At 63.8% G+C, this 24,948-nt stretch overlaps 1 protein-coding gene across 1 annotated transcript in view; it reads left to right on the top strand.

Moving 5' to 3' along the window:
- Window positions 1-24,948, top strand: part of FER1L5 (fer-1 like family member 5) — an 82,921-nt gene that overhangs the window by 51,123 nt on the left and 6,850 nt on the right. The window contains exons 25-50 of the mRNA XM_074981575.1: window positions 804-959; window positions 1,078-1,206; window positions 1,397-1,560; window positions 2,021-2,135; window positions 2,473-2,575; window positions 3,120-3,283; window positions 3,446-3,622; window positions 4,159-4,303; window positions 5,052-5,129; window positions 5,457-5,638; window positions 5,708-5,866; window positions 10,792-10,890; window positions 11,510-11,671; window positions 11,811-11,976; window positions 12,644-12,669; window positions 14,286-14,342; window positions 14,458-14,565; window positions 15,333-15,464; window positions 15,884-16,039; window positions 16,443-16,534; window positions 17,500-17,670; window positions 20,121-20,269; window positions 20,432-20,571; window positions 22,800-22,888; window positions 23,396-23,491; window positions 24,439-24,580. Coding sequence (XP_074837676.1) covers window positions 804-959; window positions 1,078-1,206; window positions 1,397-1,560; window positions 2,021-2,135; window positions 2,473-2,575; window positions 3,120-3,283; window positions 3,446-3,622; window positions 4,159-4,303; window positions 5,052-5,129; window positions 5,457-5,638; window positions 5,708-5,866; window positions 10,792-10,890; window positions 11,510-11,671; window positions 11,811-11,976; window positions 12,644-12,669; window positions 14,286-14,342; window positions 14,458-14,565; window positions 15,333-15,464; window positions 15,884-16,039; window positions 16,443-16,534; window positions 17,500-17,670; window positions 20,121-20,269; window positions 20,432-20,571; window positions 22,800-22,888; window positions 23,396-23,491; window positions 24,439-24,580 — 3,357 coding nt within the window. The remainder of the gene's footprint in view (window positions 1-803; window positions 960-1,077; window positions 1,207-1,396; window positions 1,561-2,020; window positions 2,136-2,472; window positions 2,576-3,119; window positions 3,284-3,445; window positions 3,623-4,158; window positions 4,304-5,051; window positions 5,130-5,456; window positions 5,639-5,707; window positions 5,867-10,791; window positions 10,891-11,509; window positions 11,672-11,810; window positions 11,977-12,643; window positions 12,670-14,285; window positions 14,343-14,457; window positions 14,566-15,332; window positions 15,465-15,883; window positions 16,040-16,442; window positions 16,535-17,499; window positions 17,671-20,120; window positions 20,270-20,431; window positions 20,572-22,799; window positions 22,889-23,395; window positions 23,492-24,438; window positions 24,581-24,948) is intronic.

Raw genomic sequence — 24,948 nt, 5'->3', positions numbered from 1 at the left:
AACATCACATATACCATCATGTGCCAACAATGCCCAGGTGCTTTGTATATCGGACAGACTTCAAACTCCCTTAGACAAAGGGTCAATGGGCACAAAACAGACATCAGAACACTCCTGATCCACAAACTGGTCAGCTGACATTTTAATGGAGTGGCCCATTCTGTTAATGACTTAAAAGTTTGCGTCTTACTAAAGAGGAATTTTCCCAACAGTCTGGAAAGTGAGGCTGCGGAACTCTCTTTCATATTCAAATTCGACACATTAACATGTGGTTTGAACCAAGATGCAAATTTTCTGGGTCATTATAGGGGCTCTTTGGCATAATGTAATTCTTGACTCCCCCACCCTTTCTGCCCTCTGCTCTCTGATTTGCTCACTTTGATCATTTTTTTCTGATTTGTCAACCTTGATTACTGCTTTTGGTTCTCTGTGCCTTAAATATTGAGTCTGTTCTGGTCTGGCTGTGGGCTGAAGAAGTGGGGCTGTCCCACAAAAGCTCACCTAATAAATGATTTTGTTAGTCTTTGAAGCTACTTGACTGCTTTTTTGTTTTGATAGTATATAGACTAGCCCGGCTCCCTCTCTGTTACTGGTTCGAGCCAGTGATGGTATCTCCAGAATAGATATGTGGACAAATTAGGAAGTAATTACTGATAAGGCCTATGTGGAAGGACTATATAAGATCTCTTACTAGGCGCTGATGATGTTACCTCCGTTCAGTAACGAAACGTCTGCAATTATAGTTGTTAAGCTTGGCAGACATTTTAAATATTAAATCTCCTCCCTCTCGTGTGCTGCCCCAGCCCCAAGCCGGCCTGCCCGACGTGGTGATCTGGATGCTGTGCAAGGAGCACCAGGTGGCCTGCGCCCGGGTGAAGGCGCACACCGTCATGTTCTCCAAGGCTGGCCCCCGGGCCTGCGGCCGACTGTGCGGGAAAACCCACACCCTCTTCCTGCAGGTAAGTGATGGGCCAGGATCTCGCCAGGTGGCGGGGGGGGTGCCCACGAGCCAAGCGGCTGCCGAGCTGGCTCGGGCCTCTCCTGGCGCAGCACGGCCCCTGTGCCTCTCTCCTGCAGAGCCCCCAGGGCAACCAGCAGGGCACCGTCCAAGGCCAGCTGCGTGTGTGCCTGTGGCTGGGGCTGGTGTCCGACAGCCAGGAGTTCCTGCAACGCTGCGAGGGGAGGCTCGGGGTCTATGCGGAGACGGTGAGGAGGAGGGGGCAGCTTTGGGGAAGGGCGGGGCTGGGTGGGCGGACGCAGCACTGCTTGCATTGGGCAGTGGGACCCCAAAGCCCGGTCTGTAAGAGCCCCCACTGGACCCCCGATGCCCGGAGCTCGCCCACCCCCAGGGCCGCGGCCTCGCCCCTGGGCTGACCGCTGCCATCTCTTCCGGCAGTACGAGAACCAGGTGAAGCTCTTCGGGAAGTGGGGGCCCAAGGGGCTCTTGCAGCACCCCAGCTTCTCGGACATCACCGGCAAGATCAGCCTCCCGAGGGACAAGTTCCAGCTGCCCCGGGGCTGGCGCTGGGACGGCGACTGGGCGGTGGAGCCCCAGAGGCGGTGAGTCAGCTGCTGCGAACGGTGCCGAGCTGTTCTGCAGCCCTGCGGGTGGGAACATCCCAAGTGTCGAGCCCTGCCCCTTTCTCAGGGAGCCCTCCCGGTGCACAGGGGCTCGGGCAGGCTGCTGCCCCCTCCCGCCGAGTGGGAAAGCTGAGCTGGCGGAAGGCTGCTGGTCGCGGTGCTAACCTGTGGAACTCCCCGCTGTAGGGTGCTCAGCAGCCTGTTTCCAGGCTCTGTCCCCATCAGGCTAGGGAGGCCTACCCCCCACCGGGCGCCCAGCAGGCCTCCAGGTGCCAGGGGATCGGCCGCAGGGTGAAGGAGCGGTGTCCTGCCCTGCTGGCGGGGGGCCCCAGGAGGAGGTGCTGGGTGCTGGCCCGGAGGGCGGATGGGGGCAGCAGGTGACAGGGTGGAGCCCGGGGCCGAGGCTGCCACGTGCCTGACTGCCACGGCCTGCCCGCAGGCTGCTGCTGGACACGGAGACCAACCACCGCGAGGTGCTGGAGGAGGTGTACGAGAACGAGAGCCGGCAGCCAGGGGCAGAGTGGGCCCCGGCCCCGACTCCCAACACCGACGCGGTGAGGAGCGGCGGGGCTGGCGCAGGGGCTCCGGGGCTGCAGCCTGTCTGGCCCCTGTGCTCAGCCGTGGCCCTGCCCGCTGGGGCAGGAGACGGTAACTCGGGCGTGGCCGGTTTCCGCCCACACCTACATGCTGGAGCTGCAGCCTGGCACGTGCCAGAGAGCTTGGGGCCACGATGCACCAGCCTGGAGCCCCCTCCTACCCCCCAAGTGCCGCACCCATAGTCAGAGCCCTCCCCCCGTATTCCCCCTATTGCCCCCTTCTGGCTGGGCCCCCCAGGAGCCTGGCTGCCGGCCCCTGTCCAGCCAGCAGGCTGAGCTGCGCGTTGGGTTGCAGGGAGGTGCTGCCGTCGCCCCCAAGGAGCAGCTCCTGTGCCCCAAGGGCTGGCATTGCGTGGGAGGCTGGACGGTGCAGGTGAACCGAGCGGTGGATGAGGCCGGTAAGTGCCCCCCCCGCTTCTCCCCAGGGCGCTCTGGGCTCCCTCTGTGGCTTCCACCTGTGCCCTGTGCAGAGGTTCGTGGCAACGGAGACCAGGCGGCCGCTGGTCTGTCTGTCTGGCCGCTGGGACGCCAGGCTGGAGGGGTCCGAGACCCAGGCCCAAGCCCCTTTCCACCCTGGGCTGCGGGGCCGAGGCCCGACTTCGTTCCCCTTCTCCAGCCCCGCACAGGGAGGTTTGCGGATACGTGCTCACCTGAGCCGCTCAGCCCCACCGGGCCAAGCTGCCCAGCTTGCCGGCTGCCTCGGCAGGCAGGGCATGGGGGCTGGGTTGCCCTCGCCGTCGGAGAGCCTGGGGCCACCGGGGGAGGAGGCACATGGCAGGCTGTCCCTGCAGCAGGATGGAGCAGACTCCCGTCCTGGTGGTGGGCCAAGCGGCAGCCAAAGCCGGGCCGGAGTCTGCGTGGTTCCTTGGAGAGCGCTGGGCAGCTGTGCCTGTGGGGCGGGGGGGGGGTGTGCCAGCCTGACGGCGGCCTGGCTGCCTGCAGGCTGGGAGTACGGCACCGGCGAGCCCCCTGCCGGAGTCCCCCAGGCCTGGAGCGCGGCCGAGAAGACGTACCACACACACCGCCGTCGGTGCTGGCTGCGGAGACGCTGCCGGGACCTGGACGCTCAGAGGCAAGAGCAGGAAATTGCCACCTTCCTGCAGCTGGTGAGCGGGGGCTGCGCCAGGGCTGGGAGAAGGTGTCCTGGCTTGGGGCTCTCTGGACACCCCGCCCCTCACCCCGGGGGAGGCTGCAGCACCCAGCCTGCATGGCGGGGACGTACAAGGGAGGCTCTGTGCTCGCCGGCTCAGCCTGTCCCGCTTGCGCAGCACTCTGCCCCGACGCCGGCGGAGGAGGACAGCTGGGAATACGCCTCCTGCTTTGGCTGGAAGTTCCACCTGCAGCCCCAGCCCCAGGACACCTACCGGCGACGTCGCTGGTGCAGGAGACTCGCGCCTGTGCAGCCTGCCCAGGTGGCGCCCGTTTTCCTGCTGGAGGGCTCCCTGGTAAGATCCTGGGCGAGATCCTGTCCTCTGCTGGTACTCTGGGCCCGAGCCTGGCTGGAGGCTTCCCCCCGAGCTGGTCTGGCCCAGTCTGTCTGCATGGGATGGAGGAAACACCCTGGCAGAGCCAGCCACCGGGAGGCCTTGCCGGGGGCAGGCAGCCTCAGCTGGGAACCCCCTTGGACCAGCGCTCAGTCCCAGGCCGGCGGGGGCAGAGTCCCTGGCTACTGGCTCCACTTGGAGTGTCTCTTCTCTCCTGCTGCTTGCACGAGCCACCGGCTCAGAGCCGGGCCCCAAAGGCGGAGGGGGCGGCGTGCCTAGAGGGGCAGCTCGGCCCCAGCGAGAGCGAAAGGCGGCCAGAGGGACTGGGCCTGGGGGTTACAGCGGAGGTGGGGGGACGTGGTGATGGTGTCGGGTTCGGTAGCGCCTAGGGGGAAGGGGAATGGGACGCTCTAACGTCCGGCAGCCGTGCCGGGGGCGCCCGGCTCAGTGAGGGCTCAGCGTGCCGCGGCCGGGGCTGTGGGCGGCTCTCTGCTCAGGGCGTGGAGTTCGGAGATCAGGAGGGGGCGGAAGGAGCAGAGAAGCAGGAGAAAAAGACCCCGGCGGAGGGGGCGAGAGAGAAGAGGTCCCCGTCGCAGAACATCCTGCAGCTGAACACACCTCTGCTCACCTGCGTCTTCCCCCGTGAGTCCCTGGCCCGGCCGGTGCGGGGAGGTGGCCCCACCTGCCCACCCCAACGCCTCCTGGGCCGCTCGCCAGAGGGCAGGGTCGAAATGGGATTGTTCCTCTTTATTCGGCTTTGGTGAGGCCGCATCTGCAGTGCTGTGTCCAGTTCTGGGCCCCCAGTTATAGGAAGGATGGGGACACACTGGAGAGGGTCCAGCTGAGGGCGACCAAAATAATTCGGGGGCTGGAGCATGTGACTTATGGGGAAAGGTTGAGGGAATTGGGACTGTTTAGTCTGCAGAAGAGAAGACTGAGGGGGGACTTGATAACAGCCTTCAGCTTACTGAAGGGAGGCTGGAGAGAGGCTGTTCACAGTGGTCACAGATGGCAGAACACGGAACAATGGTCTCAAGTTGTGGTTGGGAAGGTCCAGGTTGACCATTAGGAAAAACTTCTTCCCTCCTTGGGTGGTGAAGCATTGGAATGGTCTCCCCAGGGAAGTGGTAGAGTCTCCATCCCTGGAGGTGTTTAAGTCTCACCTCAACAAAGCCCTGGCGGGGCTGAGCTGATGGGTCTGGTCCTGCTTCGAGCAGGGGGCTGGACTCGATGGCTTTTTCAGGTCTCTTCCAGCTCTAAAACAAAAAAAGAAAGAAATCTGCTCTGGGCCCGGACGCGCCGGGACAGACCGGTGGGGCACGTGGCAGGGCCCAGCTGGGTCCTACGTCAGCCGAAGCCGGCTGATCCCTGGGACCGCTTCGTATTCCAGAGCCCAGTTACTACCAGCTGCGCTGCTACATCTACCAAGCCAGGGACCTGGCACCATGCGAGGGCAAGAGCGCCCCCGGTAGGTGGCGTGACTCGACCCCCCAGCCCTCACCCCGTGCGGCTCCAGCCCCACCCATGTCTGGGCGCCCAGAGCCAACGCCTGCCACCTCAGCCAGCGATCACTGGTGTCACCCCGACGGCCAGGCAGGCCTCCGCGCTCTGACTGGCCCAGCTTGTACAGATGGTGTCCCTGTGGGGTCCTGCTGCTGAGCATTCCCGGTGCCCCACAGGCCACCCAGGTGCCCCTCGCAGGCCACCATGTCCGGAGGGGAACTGCCCCGGCCGAGGGATTCCTGCAGGGTCTCCTGAGCCTGAACTGCCTGGCTCTCCTGTCTCTCGCCCCCAGACCCCTATGCCCACGTGTCCTTCCTGCACATGAGCCAGCGCACACAGACCCTGACTGCCACCCTGAACCCCAGCTGGGACCAGACCCTCATCTTCCACCGCCTGCTGATCTACGGGGATGCCCAGGCCACCCGGCAGGACCCGCCCCTGGTGGCTGTGGAGCTCTTTGCCCAGCACGTCATTGTAAGCGGGAGGCCCCAGGGAAGGGGCGACGGGGACCCGCAGGAGCTGACCTCGTCTCTCCTGTCTCAGGACAAGGACGAGTTCCTGGGACGGAGCCTCTGCGCCCCACTGGTGTGTCTGGATCTCAGCTCCAGGGTGCCCCCCCGCCTGCAGCGGCTTCCCATCACCCGGCGGCGGAAGGCAGCAGGCGAGCTCCTGGTTGCCTTTGAGCTCCTGTCGGATACCCAGGTGAAGGGGGCAGTGGGTTACCGGGGGGGGCAGGCGACGGCCTTGGCACCAGCCGAGGGGAGGGTTCACAAGTGCTTCGGCGGATGGGACCGCAATTCAAACCACCCTTAAATGGCAGGGCCGGGCGGAAATGGGCAGCGTGACATTGCCTAGAGCCGCCAGCAAACACCGCCATCGAATGCACAGCCCCAGGGCTGGAAGGGACCTCGAGAGGTCGTCGAGTCCAGTCCCCGGCCCACAGCAGGACCAAACGCTGGCTAAACCATCCCCAATAGGCGTCTGTCTAACCTGCTCCGAACTATTCCCAGCCCTGGAGATTCCACAACCTCCCCAGGCAATTTACTGCAGTGCTTCTCCACCCCGAGAGTTAGAAAGTTTTCTCTAATGTCCAACCTAAACCTCCCTGGCTGCAGTTCAAGCCCATTGCTCCTTGGCTTGTCTGGAGAAAGGAAAACTCAGCTACCGCTAGGGAAGAACTGGTTCGGAATCCATCCGGCTAGGTGAAAATCGGGGGCTTGGCGCGGTCAACACCTTTGGTCTGAGTCGACAGCGTGAGAGTGTGAAAAAGGCTCTGCCTGGCCGCACCTTGGTTTGCCTTCGGTGCCAAGTCTTGCTTGGGTCTGTGCCCACGAAAGCTCACCCTCCGAAATATCTGTTAGTCTATAAGTTGCCGCAGGACTTCTTGTTGTCTTTGGAGGTACAGAGCAACTCGGCCACCTCTCTGATTCCAAACAAACAAGCAGGCCAGTAGCACTTTAAAGGCTAACAAAATAATGTAGCAGGTGGTGAGCTTTCGTGGGACTGACCCACTTCTTCAGCCCATAGGAAGCCTGTTCTGGTAGGGCTCTGGTCTGAAGAAGTGGGTCCGTCCCATGAAAGCTCACCACCTGCTAAATTATTTGGGTAGTCTTTAAAGTGCTCCTGGACTGCTTGTTTTGTTTGACAGTATATAGATGTGATGTAGTGGGAGATATGTGTGGGGGGGGCTCACAGAGGGTGGGGGGCTCCTGCTAAGGGTAACCTGGTGACCAGGTGACACCTCTGGGCTTCAGACAGAGAGGGAGGTGGAGCCTGAGGGGTTTGAATTGGAACTGGGAGTTGGGAGCAGTGAGTCTGGGCTTGGAGAGAGAGCGAGACCAAGGAGGGGGCAAGGCCCCAGCTCCGGGGGTCCCTCGGGGTCTCCTCTCCCCTGCATGGATTGGCCTGGCTGTCTCTGCCGGCTGCACTGACTCCTCTGTACGACGCTGTGTCCTGTCGGCTAATAAACCCGCTACTCTCCTGCTGAGTGAGAGTCACTCCTGCCTGCAGCCGGGTGCAGAGCCAGGGGGACCCCTGAACCCCATTACAATAGCCTAACACGGCTATCTCTCTTCGAGACAAGAAATCTTGTGGCACCTTGTAGACTAACAGATATTTTGGAGCATGAGGTTTCGTGGGCAAAGACCCACTTCATCAGATGCATGAGTGTGGGGTGGTTGCCATCATGTGCCAGCAACGCCCTACTGCAATTTACATTGGCCAGACTGGACAGTCTCTCTGTAAAAGAATAAATGGACATAAATCAGACATCAGGAAGGGTAATGTACAGAAGCCTGTGGGGGAACACTTCAATCTCCCTGGACACTCATTGGCAGATTGAAGGGTGCCAGTCCTGAAACAAAGACATTTCAAAAATCAAACGGAGAGAGAAATTTCTGAGCTGCAATTCATTTGCAAATTTGATTCCATTAACCAGGATTAAACAGAGACTGGGAGCGGCTGGCACCTTACAAAAGCAGCTTCTCTGCCCTGGGTGTTAATATCTCCTCATTAGACTCTGACAAAGGCTCACGTCCCCCTGTCTGATCTGACTTGTTTTTTCCTCTTTTGATAAGTGCTGTTGACACTGGGCCATTTGCACCTTGCTGAATAGACCTTGTCAGCTCTGGCCCTCCCTCTTCCTGGGACCCCACTCTTTAAATACCCCTCTGAAACACGCCCCCACTCATGCATCTGATGAAGCGGGTCTTTGCCCACGAAAGCTCATGCTCCAAAATATCTGTTAGTCTAGCAGGTGCCACAGGACTTCTTGTTGCTCTCATGCCTATATCTCTGTTACGCTCTCTGATTCAAGTCTGGCTTGGGTTCCCCTGGCGGTAGCATCCTCTGCTGGGCAACGCCAGACCCTACTGGGGCTGTCTGCACTAGCCCGGCTCAGGGTCCGTCTCCTGGGGTTTGATTTCACGCGTCAGGTGGGGAAGCGCGAAACCGACCCCTTGGGGTTGCAGTCGACCCCTGTACTCCTCGCGAGACATAAGGAGGAAGGGAAGCTGTCAGGAGCCACTCTCCCATCCACCTGGTTCTGTGGGGCTGGCCAAGTAAGCCGCGGGCAGTAGCTGTGTGGTTGGGGGAGCTAGAATTGTGTAGGCGCAGTCTTGCATAGGCATAACCTTGTCCGACAGGCTAGTAACCCCAGACCCCCCTGGCCTTGGGAGCATTCCTCTGCAGTTCCCATACCTCCATCCACTGGACGTGCCCAGACGCAGCAGGGCTGGCTATCCTCTTGAATGTCCACATTGGCCCCTGGCGTGCTGAGCTCTAGGAGTGGGGAAAACGAGAACAAGCTTCTCCTCAAAGGGCAAATGCCAGTACGGCTCATGGCTGGGAAGGGTTACCTAGAGAACACACCCTGGCTAAAGACACTCGCCTTGCCCCAGAGTCCTGTGCAGCTTTTCAGCCAAGGTCGGCTGAGATCCCGTTTCGCCAGTGCAGACATGCCGTCCGGTTACTTCCCGGCTGAGGGACGAAGGGGTGGCCTTTTTGCCTTCTACTTGTAATCTCCAAAGCTTACCTAGTACTCACTGTCAGGGGGTTCAGGGGTCCCCAGGCTCTGCACCCCGGCCGCAGGCAGGGGTGACTCACTCAGCAGGTAGAACAGGGAGTTTATCAGTCGACAGAGACGCAGTTCAGCACAGAGGGGTCAGTACAGCCGGCAGAGACAATCATTCCAACCCATCCTGGGGAGAGGAGCCCGAGGGGGGCCCCTCTGGGGTGTAGCCTCCCCCGAGCCCAGGCTGGCTCCTTCCAACTCCCCCAGCTGCTAACTGCCGCTTCGGATTCAAACCCAGCTCGGGTCCTCCCTGCTCTGTGTTCAGCTCAGAGGTGTTACCTGCCAGCTTAGGTTAGAGCCCCATGGGGTCATCCTTAGCCGCTGAGAGCTGCTCTGCCTGTCACACACACATCCAGCCTGAGTCTCTCTCTCTCTCTCTCTCTCTCTCTCTCTCTCTCTCTCTCTCTCTCTCTCTCTCACACACACACACACACACACACACACACACACACACACACACACACACACACACACACACACACACACAGAGGATAGCCAGCCTGGGTTTAATTTTCCGTGTAAATGGGCCAGCATGCGGTAAATTAGCATCCTGCCAGGGAGACGGGTGAGTGAACATCTCGTGTCTGACAGAAAGCCTGGTTTTTTCACCTCTGCAGGTGATTCAGACCTTGATTCTGACTCAAAGACCAGACCTTCAATCTAAGGACGTGACTCCTCATGTCCATGCATTTCATGCTGATGTTAGTGACCAGTATGATGCTGGCTTTCATTTGAGACCTCACAAGGCATTCGGTGGTGACTAGCAGAAGCGGGACATTCCTGTGACTCCCTTGCTTGTTGGTAGTAAGAGGTTTGGGGGCAGGGAGTCGTACCTGCACCCAAGAGTTTTAAAAGAACTGGCTGAGGATCTTGCTTGACTGTTAATGCTGATTTTCAATAAGTCTTGGAATAACAGGCATGTTCCCAGAGAATGGCAGAAAGCCACAGTTGTGCCACTGTTTTAAAAGCGGTAGAAGGGATGACACAGGTAATTATAGGCCTGTCCATCTGACATGGATCCTGGGCACGATAATGGAGCTGTTGGTACGGGACTTGTTTAATAAAGGAATTAAAGGAGGATAAGAGAGTTAAACTGGAAGGAAATAGTAAAGCAGACACCAACGGGCATGGAGCCCACGATTGTTGGTGATGATGAGGGATAGATTTGAAGCCAACCAACATGGGTTCAAGGGAAAGAGATGCTGTCAAACTAACTTGCTGTCTTTTTTCTGATGAGATTGTAAGTTTGGCTGCTAAAGGTAGCAGTGTTGATATAATATGTGTTGGTAAGTCACTGACTTGGTAGCACAGAATCAGAGACTCCCAGGGCGGGAAGGGACCTCAGGAGGTCACCAAGTCCAGCCCCCTGCTTCAAGCAGGATCAACCCCAACTAAGTCATCCCAGCCAGGACCCTGTCAAGCTGGGACTTAAAAACCCCTAGGTGACACCTGGCCTTCCTTTCCCAGCCTGAAAAGTGTCCCTCCCCGCAAGGAATGGAGCAGCATTCGATACGACACCCGCCTGCCCCTGCACTTTCCCCTCCTGCTAGCCTGGGCCTGGCACCGCTCCCCCAGCCCCGTGGAGGACTGTTCTCCTGGGCCACTGAGGCTAGGCCAAGGAGAAATTGTCTCAGTTTCCAGCGAGGGAGATTGAGCTTAGATTAAACTTCCCAACTCTCTGGCTAGTGGGGCGCTGGAGCAGGGCTGCAAGGGAGGGCGAGGAATCGAGATGGGCAAACACCCGGCAGGGCTGGGCAACGTCCTGCCCCAGTGCGAACACCCTGGGGACTGGGAGACACGCCGTCACTCCTCCAGGCAGAGTATCCCAGGGGGTCCCACTGAACATGTGTCTCCGACCCGCTCGGCCACTTGTCGGCATGCCCGGGAACGGCGAGCTGCAGAGAAGGGCCGGGTGGGTCACCTGGGCCTGGGGCATCGGGAGGAGTCACTCTCAGCCGCCAGGCCTGGTCCTTCCCCAGCGCACTCAGCACAAAGCAAGGGCCTGGGCGCAGCCGAGCCAGCGTGTCCCACGGCTCCCTGGTCCTGCCTCTCCCAGGACGGTGCAGCAGGCCGCCTGCCTCTCCCCGCCTGGAAGAACGGGCTCTACGTCATCCCTCGCGAGGTCCGGCCCACGCTGAGGCTGATGGCCATTGAGGTGCGTGGGATGGCTGGGGGGCTCCGCTCACCTTGCCCATGGGGGGCTCCAGGCCTGCCCTGGGGGTCAGCAGCCAGGCCTGGTCTCTGTCCCGCGAGGCTGGAGCGTCTCCAGCTGGCAGGGGATGGAGCCGGGAAGGGGGGGCCCGGCAGGAAGATCTGCCCAGAGGGAGGAGACCTGGGCTGGATGCTGGCTGGGGCCAGGGAGCTCCTGCTGGCATGGCGGGCAGAGGTTGATGGTCCCGAATAACCTGCAGGTGCCTCCCCTCCGGAGGGCCCGGCTGCTGCACCCCACCAGGACGGGGCAGGAGTCCATGGCCTGGGGATGGGGCAAGGTTGCCCTCCAGCCTCGTCACCAAGGATGGGGCTGTGCCAGGTCCCTCCAGGCCCTCTGTCTCCCTTTGGTGAGCTCCGGTCCGCCTCGCTGGCTGCTCCCTCCTGTCACCAGACCACCCGGGCCACAGCATCTCCCTCCGCCTCCCACTCCTCGGGCAGGGCAGGACAGGAGCGGGACCTTGTGCAGGGGGCCAGCGTCCCACAGCTGAGCTTCGCAGAGCCCATCAGCAGCCCAGCCCCGACCCCGCTTTGGGAGGTGACCACCACCTCCTGCTCCCCTCCAGATCCTGGCCTGGGGCCTGCGGGGGCTGCGGAGCAGCAACCTGCTGAGCGTCCTGGCGCCCAGCCTTGTGGTGGAGTGTGGCGGAGAGGCCGTCCAGACGCCACCCATCAGAGACCTCCACCGCAACCCCAACTTCCCACTCAACGTCTTCCTCATGAGGGTGGTGAGCGCCAGCCGCACGTTCCTCCCAGCTGCGTCCCCCCAGGCCGGCCTTGGCCATCTGCCTGGATGCCGCGCCAGGGCTGGGGGCCAGGCGGCCGGCCTAGCTGGGAGCTCACAGCCCTGCTTGACCCCCGCCGCAGCACCTGCCCATGGAGGAGGATTTCACGCCCCCCATCAACCTGAAGGTTGTGGACAACCGGGAGTTTGGCTACAAGCCGCTGGTGGGCCAGGCCAACGTCCAAGCCCTGCACCAATACATCTGCCAGCCCTCAGCCGAGGGGCACCTGCCCCATCTGCCACCCCCAGGTATCGGCCGAGCCGCGAATCCCTCCAACGCCACCCAGCTCGCTGGGGCAGCTGGAGGTCACCCCTGCCAGCCAGGAGCTCAGCCCCCATGTGGTCCAGCCCGCAGCTCTGCCAGGCCTGACTCCGCCGCAGAACTTGGGCCGTGCCCCTCGCCGGGGGGCAGGAGCTGCACCCAGTGAGCTCCCATCGTACGCCACCCCAGCAGTTCCAGCTGTCCCAGCCGTGGGGTGCCCCCTTGGCGCTGGTGCCCATCTGCCCTAGATGTCCCAGCCGTGGGGTGCCCCCTTGGCGCCACTCGCCCAGCACTGCTGGTGCCCGTCCGCCCTAGCTGTGACAGGCAGCTTGGCGTCCCGGGAGCAAGGCAGGGCAGCGGTACATGCCAGCTTCCCGCTGCAGCGCCCAGAAATGCCACCGAGCTCGGAGCGGGTTCCCTACAGCCGCGCGGCCCCTCCCGGGGCAAGGCCGGACCTGCGGAGGCCGCCAGTGCTAAGCCCGGCCCCCGCAGGCAGCTCATTCCCAGCACTGAAGAGTGACTCCCTGGCTGCTGAGGCCAGAGGGCCCAGTGGGATGGTGCAGCCTGGCCAGGCCAGAGCAGACCCGGGGTTATTGCCACTGGGGTCATTAATCCCTTGTCTCTTTTCTCTTCCACCCTCTCTGCCCGCTGCAGTGGCTCCCAAGGGGAAGCTTGCCAAGGTGAGTGCTTTCCCCAGCAGCCCAGGGCCTCCTGCACCTTGCTCCGAGGTTTCTCGGCTTCGTGCTTGCCCAGCCTGCCTTTAACCCGCCTGAGGGGCTCTGCCTCTGGGCCCAGGGAGCCGGAGCAGCTCAGGATTACAGCAGGGGGTGGAAAGCCATACCCATCTCAGCCCCAGATTCACCATGCAACCTCGGACCAGTGCCGCCCATGCTCGGTGCCTCAGTTTCCCCACCTGTGAAACGGCGCTATTTCTGCCGTGCCCCACGGGAGGGGGGTCGGCAGGGCGGTGCGAATGAACGCTCCTCAGGCCCTGAGAGCTGCTCGCAGAATCCATGGCCACTGAACTGGGAAATTCTGAGAAGAAAACCCTTGTAACCACCAAAACCCCAGTTGCCAGCGTTGCAAGCCAGAATACGCCAAGGGCCGGGCATGCCAGAGGGAGGCACCTGGGATCCAGTTCAGCCTCAGCAAATATCACTGAGCAAGCTGGAAAGGGAGGGTCCCCGTCAGCGGCTAACCAGAGCACCTGGCCGGACATCCCTGCTTATCCGTGTGGGCTCACGAAGCTACGTGGCCCCTACGGCTCTGCTCTGCCTAACGCTGGGCCCGTTCTGTGAGCGTTGCCTGGCCTGGACACAACACGGAGGCTCTGCCGAAGCTAATGAAAAAGTTCCCATATGCAGGCGCCTTCCTGGGATTGCCACTCCCTCAAAGAGCCCTCCAGACGCCCTGGCCGGTCCTCCATGGCACCACATTTACCATAGAGATGGGAGATAGCTCCTAGAATGTCTCTGGGGGACACATCCTGAGCCCTCAGAAGTCCAGTAGAGGAGCAGCATGTGGTGGGCTGGATGATGGTCCCCCGGGGTGCAGCCTAGAAGCGGGGTGCCCCTGTTCAGCCTGGGCTCACGCTGGACAGCAGTCCCGCAGCAGGAACACCCAGCTGCAGTTCCAGGCAGGCGGACCAGCTGCTGCATGAGCCGGCAGCAGAAAGGCCCCAGGCCTTGGCCGGTATCGGGGTTTAACAAACAGACCCAAGGAGCCGGTAAAACCGAAATGCAAACGGTGCAGCATACACTGGCTAGGAATTAGTGTGTTCCCGCCCGGAGGGCTGCCACAGCCGGCTCGTGAGCCATCAGGCAAAATTCTGCAGCCTGGGGGTCCAGGTTCCCATGCCCAGGCTAGACCCCCCTGCTCTAGCCTGGGCCCAGCACTCCCCCCAATTCAGTCCTTGTTCCTCGGGTCTTTGCAGGAGCCTTGGTGAGGAGGGAGGAGCCCCCAGGGATGTCCCTTCTGTAGTGTTAGCATAGGGCAGGGACCTGTGGCTGCCCAGGCAGGTCAGTGCAAACACAAACTGCCCAATGCCCAGCACAGAAGCCTGCAGCCTGGGCCCCAGCAGCCATCACGCGTCCCTGAAAGGGAAAAGGGGAGTCCCTGGGCCTCCCTTCCCATGCAGACGTGCTACGGGCATGCAAATAAGCCAAGCCCAGGCAGCCAATCCCAGCCTTTCCCCCCACGCCTTGCACAAAAGCCCCAGAGTAACCTGACCCTGGGGCCCGGGCTCACAAGGCGTGGGGCGCTCGCAGGGCAGATTGAATTCCCCTTCTCTCTGCAGATGCTGGGCAGGGTGGCTGCCGAGTCGTGGCTGCGGACAGCACCCAGAGCAGAGCAGGTGGGTTCCAGGGAGGACGCTGGGGCAACTCCTGTCCCCTGCGCAGCAGCAGCGCAGCAGAGATGCCTGCATCGCCCTCGGGCTAGCAAGGCTCACGCCGCTCTCCCATCCCCAGGAGGAGGAGGAGGAGGAGGGCATCGACTGGTGGAGCAAATTCTACGCTGCCACGGGGGACCTGGCGAAGAGCAGAGACTACCTGCAGGCAGGGCTGGGCAGCCTGAAGGTACAGCAGGAGCGCCTGGGCCGGGGCGTGCAGAGAGGCGGCCCCCCTCTGTCTGGGGATGAGGACCAGGGCGGAGGGCTACCCACAGCCAGGCAGGCTGGCCCGCAGACTGATGGGCGAGGGCGGTCTTTTTCCTGGGAGCTTTTCCCGGCTGGCCAGAAGGAGATTCCCCTCACTAGCGAGATGCCACAGCAGAGAGGCTCTGATGCTGCCAGCTACGTGGGCCCTGGCACACACACACACACACACACACACACACACACAGGGGGCCTGCTCTGCCCAGAACCATGCATTGCCTTCATACAGCTGCCATGCTCCACCCCAGAAGTGGCTGCATTTCTGGGACGAGTGAAGCGGTCTAGGGACCAGGCGTTCTCAGACTGTGAGGCCAGGCTGTATGAGATTGGAACAACTAGGGGGCCTTGTGCCTGTGGTGTTCTCTGGGGGTCTCAGGGGCCTCATGGAAAGCACTCAGAGCCCCCGCCTGAGAAACACAGCCAGCAATGGAGCTTGTGAGCAGTATGGGGCATAGGACACACAGTGGGCCGGTTCTGACTGTGTCCAGCAGAGGGTGTGTCCGGCTAGCCTGCTGCATCACAACGCTCCAGGTTCGGCTGTAGCTCTCCGCCTCGGGCTGTGCCATGCACTGGGCCCCTCCCTGGCCCTTGGCTCCATCCCAGCCCCCACTGAGCACAGACACTGCCCCACCGGCTCGGCCCAGCTGGGGATGGCCAGAGCCCGACCCCGACCCCAGGCTGTCTCGGCAGGTCTATAACTGTGAGCTGGAGGCAGTGCCGGAGTTCCAGGGACTGCAGGATTTCTGCCACACCTTCAAGCTGTACCGCGGGCGGGCGCCGGAGGAGGCCAGCGAAGACCCCCTGGTGGTCGGGGAATTCAAGGTGAGACCCCCGGCGCTGGCGCATGACTGCTTCCGGGTCCCATTGCAAGGCTCCCGGCATGCACCAGCAAGGTCCTTCCTCCACCCCCTCCCGGCCACCGCCTCGCCCCCTCCCCCCCGGGCAACCCCAGCAGGCCTGTGGGAACCCAGCCCCCCCAGCACCCCTTCGGTCCTCCCTGCCTCCAGACTAACCCTCCTACCTGCCCGGTCTGGCCCGGCTCTGCCCTTTGCTCTAGTGCCCCTAAAGCCAAGGTGTTACCTGGCTGCCCAGGGTATCCACGGCCAGGCCTGGTCACCGGGAGACAGCCAGCAGGGACCTCACAGCCAGGTGTGCCCCTCCCACGCACTCCCCAAGCCCAGCGACCCCCCACCCCCCGATTGCACCCGTCCAGCAGGGCCCATGGCTTGGTTGCTTTGCAGGGACTCTTCCAGCTCTACCCCTTGCCGGAGGACCCTGGCGCCCCGCTGCCCCCGCGCCAGTTCCAGGAGCTGCCCGCCAGCCTCCCCCAGAAGTGCCTGGTGCGGGTGTACGTCGTCCGGGCCTTTAACCTGCCGCCCAAGGACAGGAACGGCCTGGTACTCAGCCCTGGGGCCCACGTCCGCTCGCGCCCTGCCCAGGCCCCCTCCTGGCAGGGGGATGGAGCTCCTGGCTGGGGCCGCAGGGGTGTGTCTCCCAAGCCCGCTCAGCTGGGCCCGGAAAGCCGGCGCCCGATGCTGGAACTGGTGTGACAATGCTCAGGCCCTGGCCAGTCCCAGGGGCACCTGCTTCCCAAGTCGCACAGGGCTCCCCGGTGCCAGGGGCACCGCCAGGGGCTGGGTGCCAGATGCACGAACCTCTTCCCATGTCCTGCTCCAGGGCCAGCCCGACGCCTGGCCAGGCCGACTGCCTGGCAGACCCTAACCGGTGCCGCGTCCTGCCTGGGACAAGCACTATAAGGGGCCTTAGTTCACTGGCCCTTCCTGGCTGTGCCCTCTGCAGTGCGACCCCTACGTGAGGGTCACCCTGGGCAAGACGAAACTGGGGGACAGAGACCAGTATCTGCCCAACACCTTGGAGCCCGTCTTCGGCAGGTGAGCCAGCCTGCAGCTCTCCCAAGCCCCAGGGCAGCTCTGGGCCTGACCCCCACCCCCCCCGGGGCGCATCCCCTGGTGGTGGGTAGCAGGCCATGTGGCACACCCCTGCCCTCCAGCACCCATTTGCAGGCCCCCGACAGCCTGTTTGAAACCAGGCCCCGCACGCTGAGCGCCCCCAGGCGAGCACAGGGAACCTGGCAGCTGCTGCTGTGAAACAGACAAGAATGTCTGTTTCACTGCGGCGGGGGGGGGGGGGGGCCCTCACAGGGGAGGGGGGCCTGCACAGCTCAGAGCCAGGCTGCGGCCTGGGGCGGGCTCCAGGACCCTGTGCTGGTCACGTGGCTGTACTGCTGACCTGGGGGGGGGTCTCAGCCCCCGCCCCCGCGCCCAGGGTGATGTCTGCCTGGCTGGGTCGCCCCCCCGTGGGAGCCCAGCAAGACCCCGGCCCTACCCCAGCCTCGGCGTGTGGCGGATGTGGGCGGGTTTTGCATCCTGAGTCCCCTGCTGGGGCTCGGCAGCCCTGTGTGGGGGCAGCTCCCTCCCGCTCCGCTCGCTCGGGGGGCCAGGCCCCGGGGATGTCCTGTGCCGAGGGGTGGTTGACACCCAGCTCCCAGGGAAGGGCCCCCAGCAGTGAGTGCCTGGCACGGTGGGGGGCGCTGACGGGCTCTGTGCTCTCAGTGCTATGGGGCAGTGCCCAGAGGGCCCACAGGAATCAGTCCCCACCCTGTGTCGGGGAGTCCGGCCCTGCCTGCTGTGCTGCCTGTTCAGAGAGCCGTTCTCCTGGGCTCACCCTCAGCTGCAGAGCTGGAGGCTCCACGGGCTGGACCTCCTCTGTGGCGTGAGCCTGCCCGTCCCCCGGGGCTCTGGCCAGGCGGGTGGAAGGGTTGGGAGCCCCGGGGGGCTGAGGCCCAGAGCTCAGGCTGCAGAGGGGGCTCCGTGCCCGTTCCTTGCCCCCGTGCCAGGCTGTTCGAGCTCCCATGCACCATCCCACTGGAGAAGGACCTGCGGGTCTCGCTCTTCGACTACGACCTCGTCCTCCCCGACCAGAAGATCGGCAGCACCACCATCGACTTGGAGAACCGGCTGCTGTCCCGCTTCCGGGCCACCTGTGGGCTGCCCGAGGTCTACTGCATGTGAGTGGCAGCACCACCCCACCCGCACCCCAGGGCAGAGCAGGGTGTGCCAAGCCAGGATTTCTGGGCGCAGCTAAGGAGATCGACCCAGGGTAGCTTTGCTTAAATCTGGGGCACTTCCAGCCCCAGGCTGGGATTTCCTTCTCACTAAGGCAAACCCAAACAGCCTCCACAGAACTTCTGCCAGCCCCTGAGCCAGCCAGACGCCACACAAGCAAACCCCCAGACCTCCCAGCTGCTGCACCAGCCCAGACAACCCCCAAACTCAGGTGCAAGGTTATTAAGCCTGTTTCCGCCAACCTTGCACAGATTCCTCCAGGCCCCAAAGGGTCCAGCCACAGCCCCAGTGAATATATACTTGGCTCTTACCCAAAACAACATGCAAAGGCCAGATCCTTGTGACTCTAAAATCTAAAGGTTTATTTACGAAGCAAGGAACAGAGAGGAAAATGGTTCAAGTGATACTTTACATACATCAGTTACAGCTCTTCATGCGGCCAGCGATGTTCTCTGCCGAGTCTTGAAGCCTCTGAAAGCCCATCCCATGAGGGGTGACGGCTCCTTGATAGTTGTCCCCCGTGGAGGGACAAAGCCCTTTCTCCTTCCCATCGGCCCTTGAGGGTCAATGTCTCCTGACCCAGGTGAGCTGCTGTGGCTGAGCCATTGGTGGCTGGTTTGGCCGGCGCATCCCAATCATGGGCGTGGCTGGTGGGCTGGATGTCTGAGCATCTCATCTCAGTTCCTGCACTCAGCCCTGGTCGCCTGACCAGTGGGCTGCATCCCAGGGACAGGTCCCACGTTTCTGAGATGTGTAGTGGCCGTCTGCGCCTTTGGTCAGTCTGTTACCATAGAATCATAGAGCACTGGGACTGGAAGGGACCTCGAGAGGCCATCGAGTCCAGCCCCTTGCCCCAATGGCAGGACCAAGTACTGTCTAAACCACCCCGATAGACATCTACCTAACCTGTTCTTAAATATCTCCAGCGATGGAGATTCCACAACCTCCCTTGGCAATTTATTCCAGTGTTTGACCACCCTGACAGTTAGGAACTTTTTCCTAATGGCCAACCTAAACCTCCCTTGCTGCAGTTTAAGCCCGTTGCCTCTTGTTCTATCCTCAGAGCCCAAGAAGAACAAGTTTTCTCCCTCCTTCTTATGACACCCCTTTTAGATACCTGAAAACCGCTATCACGTCCCCCTCAATCTTCTCTTTTCCAAACTAAACAAGCCCAATTCTTTCAGCCTTTCTTCATAGGTCACATTCTCCAGCCCTTTAATCATTCTTGTCGCTCTCTTTTGGACCCTCTCTAATTTCTCCACATCTTTCTTGAACTGCGGTGCCCAGAACTGGCCACAAGACTCCAGCTGAGGCCTAACCAGCGCAGAGGAGAGCGGGAGAATGATTTCTCGTGTCTTGTTCACAGCACACCGGTTAATACATCCCGGAATCATGTTTGCTTTTTTTGCAACAGCATCACACTGTTGACTCATATTTAGCTTGTGGTCCACTATAACCCCTAGATCCCTTTCTGCTGTTGTCGTTCCTAGACAGCCTCTCCCCATTCTGGATGTGTGTGTGCATATCCTGGCCGGGGTGAGATCCACCTCCCATTGGGAGTCTCAGCACTGAAACATTTCTAACACAGCTACAGAGCTAAAACCCACAACTCTGTCTCCAGACCTGGCACAGACACACAAGTACCACACACAGATTCAGAGCATTGTCAGCTTCCATTAGACACCTACATGGCCCTCCCCCTGCACACTGTTGAGGGCCAATAGATACCCTGGGCATTAAAATGACCTCTGTGTCTGGAATAAAAGTCCAGCCACGGGGCACAGGGCCTGGCTAGTCTGGGGCACGGGGTGCAGCCGGCTTCCCCTCCCCCAGGGTGGTCTGCAGGGCCCAGGCCTCGGGCGCTGCCCCAGAGGGGAGTGGGAGGTACAGACCAGGGGCTCTGCACAGCGGGACGTGGGCTCAAGAGCCTCGGGTGTTGGGGGGCAGCTGCCTCTGAGCTGGCCCTGCTGCAGAAGTGACAGGGTCCCTCGGCCTCTCTGGACGATGGTCCTGGCTGGCCACAGAGATGTCCTGTCTCCCGGGGGGTGTGGGGGAGCCCCGGCACTGGGGGGGCCCAGCCCGCAGGGCACCCGGAGGAGGAGTCGGGGACAGACCAGCCCCAGCCTGACTCGCGCCGGACTCACCCAGGAGTCCCCACCCATGGTAGGAGCTCAGAACTGGGGCTCTGCTCCCAGCTGGGCACCCCTGTGCTAGCCCTGCCCCCGTGCCTCAGTTTCCCCCGTGGGGCCACCTGCCTGGGAAAGCTCTCTGAGGCGTGGGCACCATTGCCGCCCCCCGGCCCTGTGCAGCCAGCCAGGAGGGCTCGGGGAGCTGGTTATACCGCATCCTGGCTCCCAGCCCCCCCATGACCCCCAGTGCCTCGTCTTCCCAGTTCTGGGCCCTGCCAGTGGCGAGACCAGCTCCCGCCCAGCCAGCTGCTGGAGGCCTTTGCTCGGACGCGGAGCCTGGCCCTGCCCGAGTTCAACGCCGACGGGGGCAGAGCCACCTTCCGGAGCAGGAACTTCCCGCTGGCCGAGTTCGGTGAGCGCCCGGCGGGACACGGGGCTCTCGGGGGTGGGGGGGACGGTCTGGCAGGCAGCCCCAGTGTGAGCTGGGCGCAGCCCCCTGGCCATGGGGGACCCGAGGGGATGGGGCGCTGGGCCGTGCCGGCCGTGCGTGTGCTGAGCCTGGCGCCTCTCTCAGAGCGCAAGGGCCCCACGCACCAGTACCTGGGCCCCCCCCGGGAGCGCCTGGCCCTGCACCTGCTGCGCACCTGCGGCCTGGTGCCCGAGCACCTGGAGACCAGGACCTTGTACCACAGCATTCAGCCGGGCGTCGACCAGGTAGGGCCCCGCGCCGAGCCCCCGGTGCCGCCCGGCCCCTTGCGGGGGGTGGGGGGGGTTGGCCTTCGCTGGGGTCACTCCCGGGGGGCACGCGGCGAGCTGGGGTTACACCGCCCTTCCAGCTGCCACCCTCGTACGCCCCCAGCGCCAGCCCCTCCCCTGCCAGGGAGTCAGCCCTTCCCCCTCCCTGGAACCAGCCCATCCCCCGCCATGGAGTTAGCCCCTCCTCCTCCCTGGAGTTAGCCCCTCCCCGACCGCAGAGTCAGCCTTCCCCCTCTCTGGAGTGAGCCTCTCCCCCCGAGTCAACCCCTCCCCTGCCTAAGAGTCAGCCCCTCCCCCTCTCTGGAGCCAGCCCCTCCCCCACTGCGGAGTCAGCCCCTCCCCCCTCTCTGGAGTGAGCCCTGCCCCCGCTGCCGTGTGAGCCCCTCCCCCGAGTCAGCCCCTCCCCTGCTGAAGAGTCAGGCGCTCCCCCTCTCTGGAGCCAGCCCATTCCCTGCTATGGAGTTAGCCCCTCCTCCTCCTCCCTGGAGTTAGCCCCTCCCACTCTGCAGAGTTAGCCCCCCTGCTGGAGTCAGCCCCTCCCCCTCCCTGAAGTCAGACCCACCCCTTCCTCCAGTCAGCCCTTCCCCTCCCCCAGAGTCAGCCCCACCTTGGCGTCAGCCCCTCCCCCTCACTGGAGCCAGCCCCTCCCTGGCCCCACTTTCACCCCCCACCCATTCTGCTAGTGACCCCCTCGATGACCAAGCCCCCACGGGCACTGGGGCACACCAGGGCTCTAGCTCAGGGACATGGCGCGCTGGTGCAGAGCGAATGGGAAGCCGAAGTGGTGCGGGGGAGAGGGAAGAGCAGCTTCCCTGTGAAAGTCACCAGTTGCCGGGCAGGGCCCTTGCAAGGGACAGTCGCAGCCGTGCTGCTAACGTAAGTGGGATTGGAACGGCTCGGGCGCAGGGGCAAGAGAGACAGAGCTCCCTGCTCTGGGAAGCTTCACCTGGTCTGGGTGCCCAGCTGGTGATGGGAGGTGAGGCCCAGAACGGTCAGCCAGGAGCAGCTGACAGCCCAGCAGGGCTGATGCAGAGCTTAGCCGGATGTCACCACCCCGTGGGCGGCCTCGAACCTGGGACCTCCAGAGCTGAGTGCGGGAGAGGGAGTGAAAAGGCAGCAGGCGCTCAGCTGAGCAGGGTTAGGTGCCACTCCATGGGACCGTGCCCCCGACTTGGGCTGTGTTGGGGACAGAGGCACCAGAACCCTTCCTTGAGCATGAGGAGGGGCTGTGTGGGGCCCACGCAATGGCTGGAGAAGGAACCCCCGTCTGCCTGGGCGGTGCACAGAGGGGAGCATTCCCAAGAGGCTGTGCTCAGGCCCCGCCTGGTCCCTGCGTGGGAGCGCCGCGAGGCAGTGCCCACGCTGTGGGACCCACCCGAGCATTCAGCACCCAAGTGGGTCTGACAATCACTGACCAGAGGGCGGGTGACCTGGGTCTGTTTCCACCCGGAGCCGAGATCTCACCCCGGCTGGAGCTTTGGTGTGGGGCTGGCTTGGGGCTGGCTGCTCTCCTGGCCGTGCGCGACGGGAGGGCTCCTTCTGGCTGGTGTGCAATGCAGATGGGACACAGCGTTCCCTTGACCCGTCCCCCTTGTGCAGGGGGGGTTTGGGGCTGGCTTCTTGTCTTGGCTGGATTCCAGCAGCGGGGGGCGGGGGGGGTCTTGCATACATACGCTGTGCTCCCCGGGAGCTGTCAGATAACAGCCCCCCAGCAACGTGTGCCCAAAGGTGCTGCACCAGGGACAAGCCCAGAGAGCCGGCGCTGGGCCATGGGACGGGGCTGTGTCCGGTGGGCTGCTTAGCCCTGTACAGCCACCTGCTGGGGGGAAGCCCTGCCCGCCCCTCCCCTTCGCAGGTCACAGGAGCGCGTGGGTGGGGGGTGCCCAAGGGGCGGGATGCATGGCAGGGCGAGCGGAGGGGGCACGTGCAGGGTGACGGGCGGCGGGAGGCCAGGCCCAGAGGGCGGCGTGGCTGCGAGTGGCAGGCCAGGCGGGCGGCCAGCCGTTGTGGGGGAGGATGGGGAGGCTGGCTCGGGCGGGAGCCAGGTGCCAGGCCCCAGAGGAGCCCCAGATGGCCTGGGCGGGCGCATGCTCGGGGGTGGCGCCAGCAGGCGGCTCACGCACAGGTGGGGAGCTGGCCTGGCCCGGGGCCCACATCCAGATGGTGCCCGGCCTGTCTGCCCGCAGGGGAAACTGCAGCTGTGGGTGGACATCTTCCCGGAGAGCTTGGGGCCCCCCGGCCCGCCCGTCAACATCACCCCGCGAAAGCCCCGACGGTGAGTGGGACAAATCCCACGGAGCGGGCGACCCCGGTGCAGCACCCACCCAGGCTGGCCAGCCCCAGGCCTGGGCAACCCCCCCGGCTCCCCCACCACGCCCAGCTCCTCGGCCACGCCCAGCCCTGGCCACGCCCAGCTCCCCCCCCCCGGCCACCTCCAGCCCTGGCCACGCCCAGCTCCCCCCCCACCTCCAGCCATGCCCAGCTCCCCCCACCACGCCCAGCCCTGGCCACGCCCAGCTCCCCTCCTGCCACCTCCAGCCCTAGCCACACCCAGCTCCCCCCCACCTCCAGCCCTGGCCACGCCCTGCCCAGGCCACCTGCAGCTCCGTGGCCCCGCCCCGGCTGCCCAGCCTGGCTCAGCAACTGGAGGACCCCTCCCTTGAAGCTCCTTCCCTGCTGGGGTCCCTGCCCTGGGCGTCTGTCCTCTGCAGCCCTCCCTGTGCCTGGTGGCTCCCTGCATCCCTGTCGGCGCAGCCCAACCGCCCGCCCTGCCCGCCCCCAGGTACCAGCTGCGCTGCATCGTCTGGAACACGCGGGACGTGGATTTGCGCGACACCAGCATCATGGGCCAGCGGATGAGCGACATCTACGTGAAAGGGTGAGGGTGCGCCAGGGTCGGGCCGGCCACTGCCACCACCCAGAGCGGGGCCGGGGTCGGAGCAGCCTGCAGCCCCCCGAGGTCCCAGCCCTGGGCTCCTCCCTGGCCCCTGGGCGCTGCTGCAGCCGCTCGCGAGGGTCCCCCCCATCTCCCTGCGGGTGGGCAGCGCGCCCACACCTGGGGTTGTGTCTCCCCGTGGGGCACAGCCTGGTGCCCACACCAGCAGCTACTCCGCACACGGGTGAGCACGACTGGGGGGACGGTGCCTGCCCCGGCCACGCCTGCAGCCGCGGCAACCGCTTCCCACTCCTGACCCACTGCCCCTGCCGGCTCTGTGCCACGCCCCCCAGGGCCCAGCTCTGCACAGATGTGGCTCTGGGGCAGGTGGACTAAGGGGTCACCGGGGAGGCTCAGGGTCCCAACAGGCCCATTGGATGCAGAGGGGGCATGCAGTGCTCGGTGGTGGAGGGGCAGGCAGTGCAGTACCTTGTCGGGGAGGAGGGGGCGGGGTGAGCAGTGCCCGGCTGGTGGGGGGGAGGCGCACACAGTGTCTGGCTGGTGGGGGGAGGGGCATGCAGTGCGTGGCTGGCGGGGGGGAGGCGCACACAGTGTCTGGCTGGTGGGGGGAGGGGCATGCAGTGCCCGGCTGGTGGGGGGGAGGCGCACGCAGTGTCTGGCTGGTGGGGGGAGGGGCATGCAGTGCCCGGCTGGTGGCGAGGGGAGGGGTGTGCAGTGCATGGCTGGTGGGGGGGAGGGGTGTGCAGTGCCCAGCTGGCAGGGGGAGGGGCATGGAGTGCCCGGCTGGCGGGGGGGGAGGCGTGCAGTGCCTGGCTGGTGGGGGGGGAGGGGTGTGCAGTGCCCGGCTGGCAGGGGGAGGGGCATGGAGTGCCCAGCCCGCAGCCAGACCCAGCCCTGCCTGGTGCCCCCCCTCCCCCCCCCCCCCGCAGGTGGCTGGACGGCCTGGAGGAGGAGCGGCAGCGAACGGACGTGCACTACAGGTCGCTGGGCGGGGAGGGCAACTTCAACTGGCGCTTCGTCCTCCCCTTCGACTTCCTGCCCATGGAGCAGCTCTGCGTCCTGCCCCGCAAGGTGGGGGCAGCTCCGGGCGCCCCTCCCCCGCTGGCCTGGCCCTGGCCCCCCCCACCCGCCGGCCCCGGCCCCCGCCCTGACGCTGCTGTGCTGGGGCCATTTGTGGCCCTGCTCCACCAGCCTGACCCAGCACAGCCCAGTGGCCCCTGAGCAGAGCTTTTCTCCAGCCCGTCTCCTGCTCCGGGGTGACGGCCCCATCCTGGCTGGCAGCGCCCCAGCCGGGGGGTGGGGAAGGGACAGCAGCGCTGGTGCCCTCAGCAGCCGGCTCAGCCCGGCCCTGGTAGATGCTGCAGCTCCCTGGGCGAGCCGAGTGCTGCCCTGGGGAGCCCTGAGCCCTGCATTGGGCAGCAGCGGCTGCAGCCCAGCTC

Source organism: Carettochelys insculpta, chromosome 31 (genome assembly GCF_033958435.1).
Source record: "Carettochelys insculpta isolate YL-2023 chromosome 31, ASM3395843v1, whole genome shotgun sequence".
In the NCBI taxonomy this organism is placed as follows: Eukaryota; Metazoa; Chordata; order Testudines; family Carettochelyidae; genus Carettochelys; species Carettochelys insculpta.
Note: the sequence above shows the minus strand (reverse complement) of the source record. Positions and strands in the feature narration are given on the sequence as shown.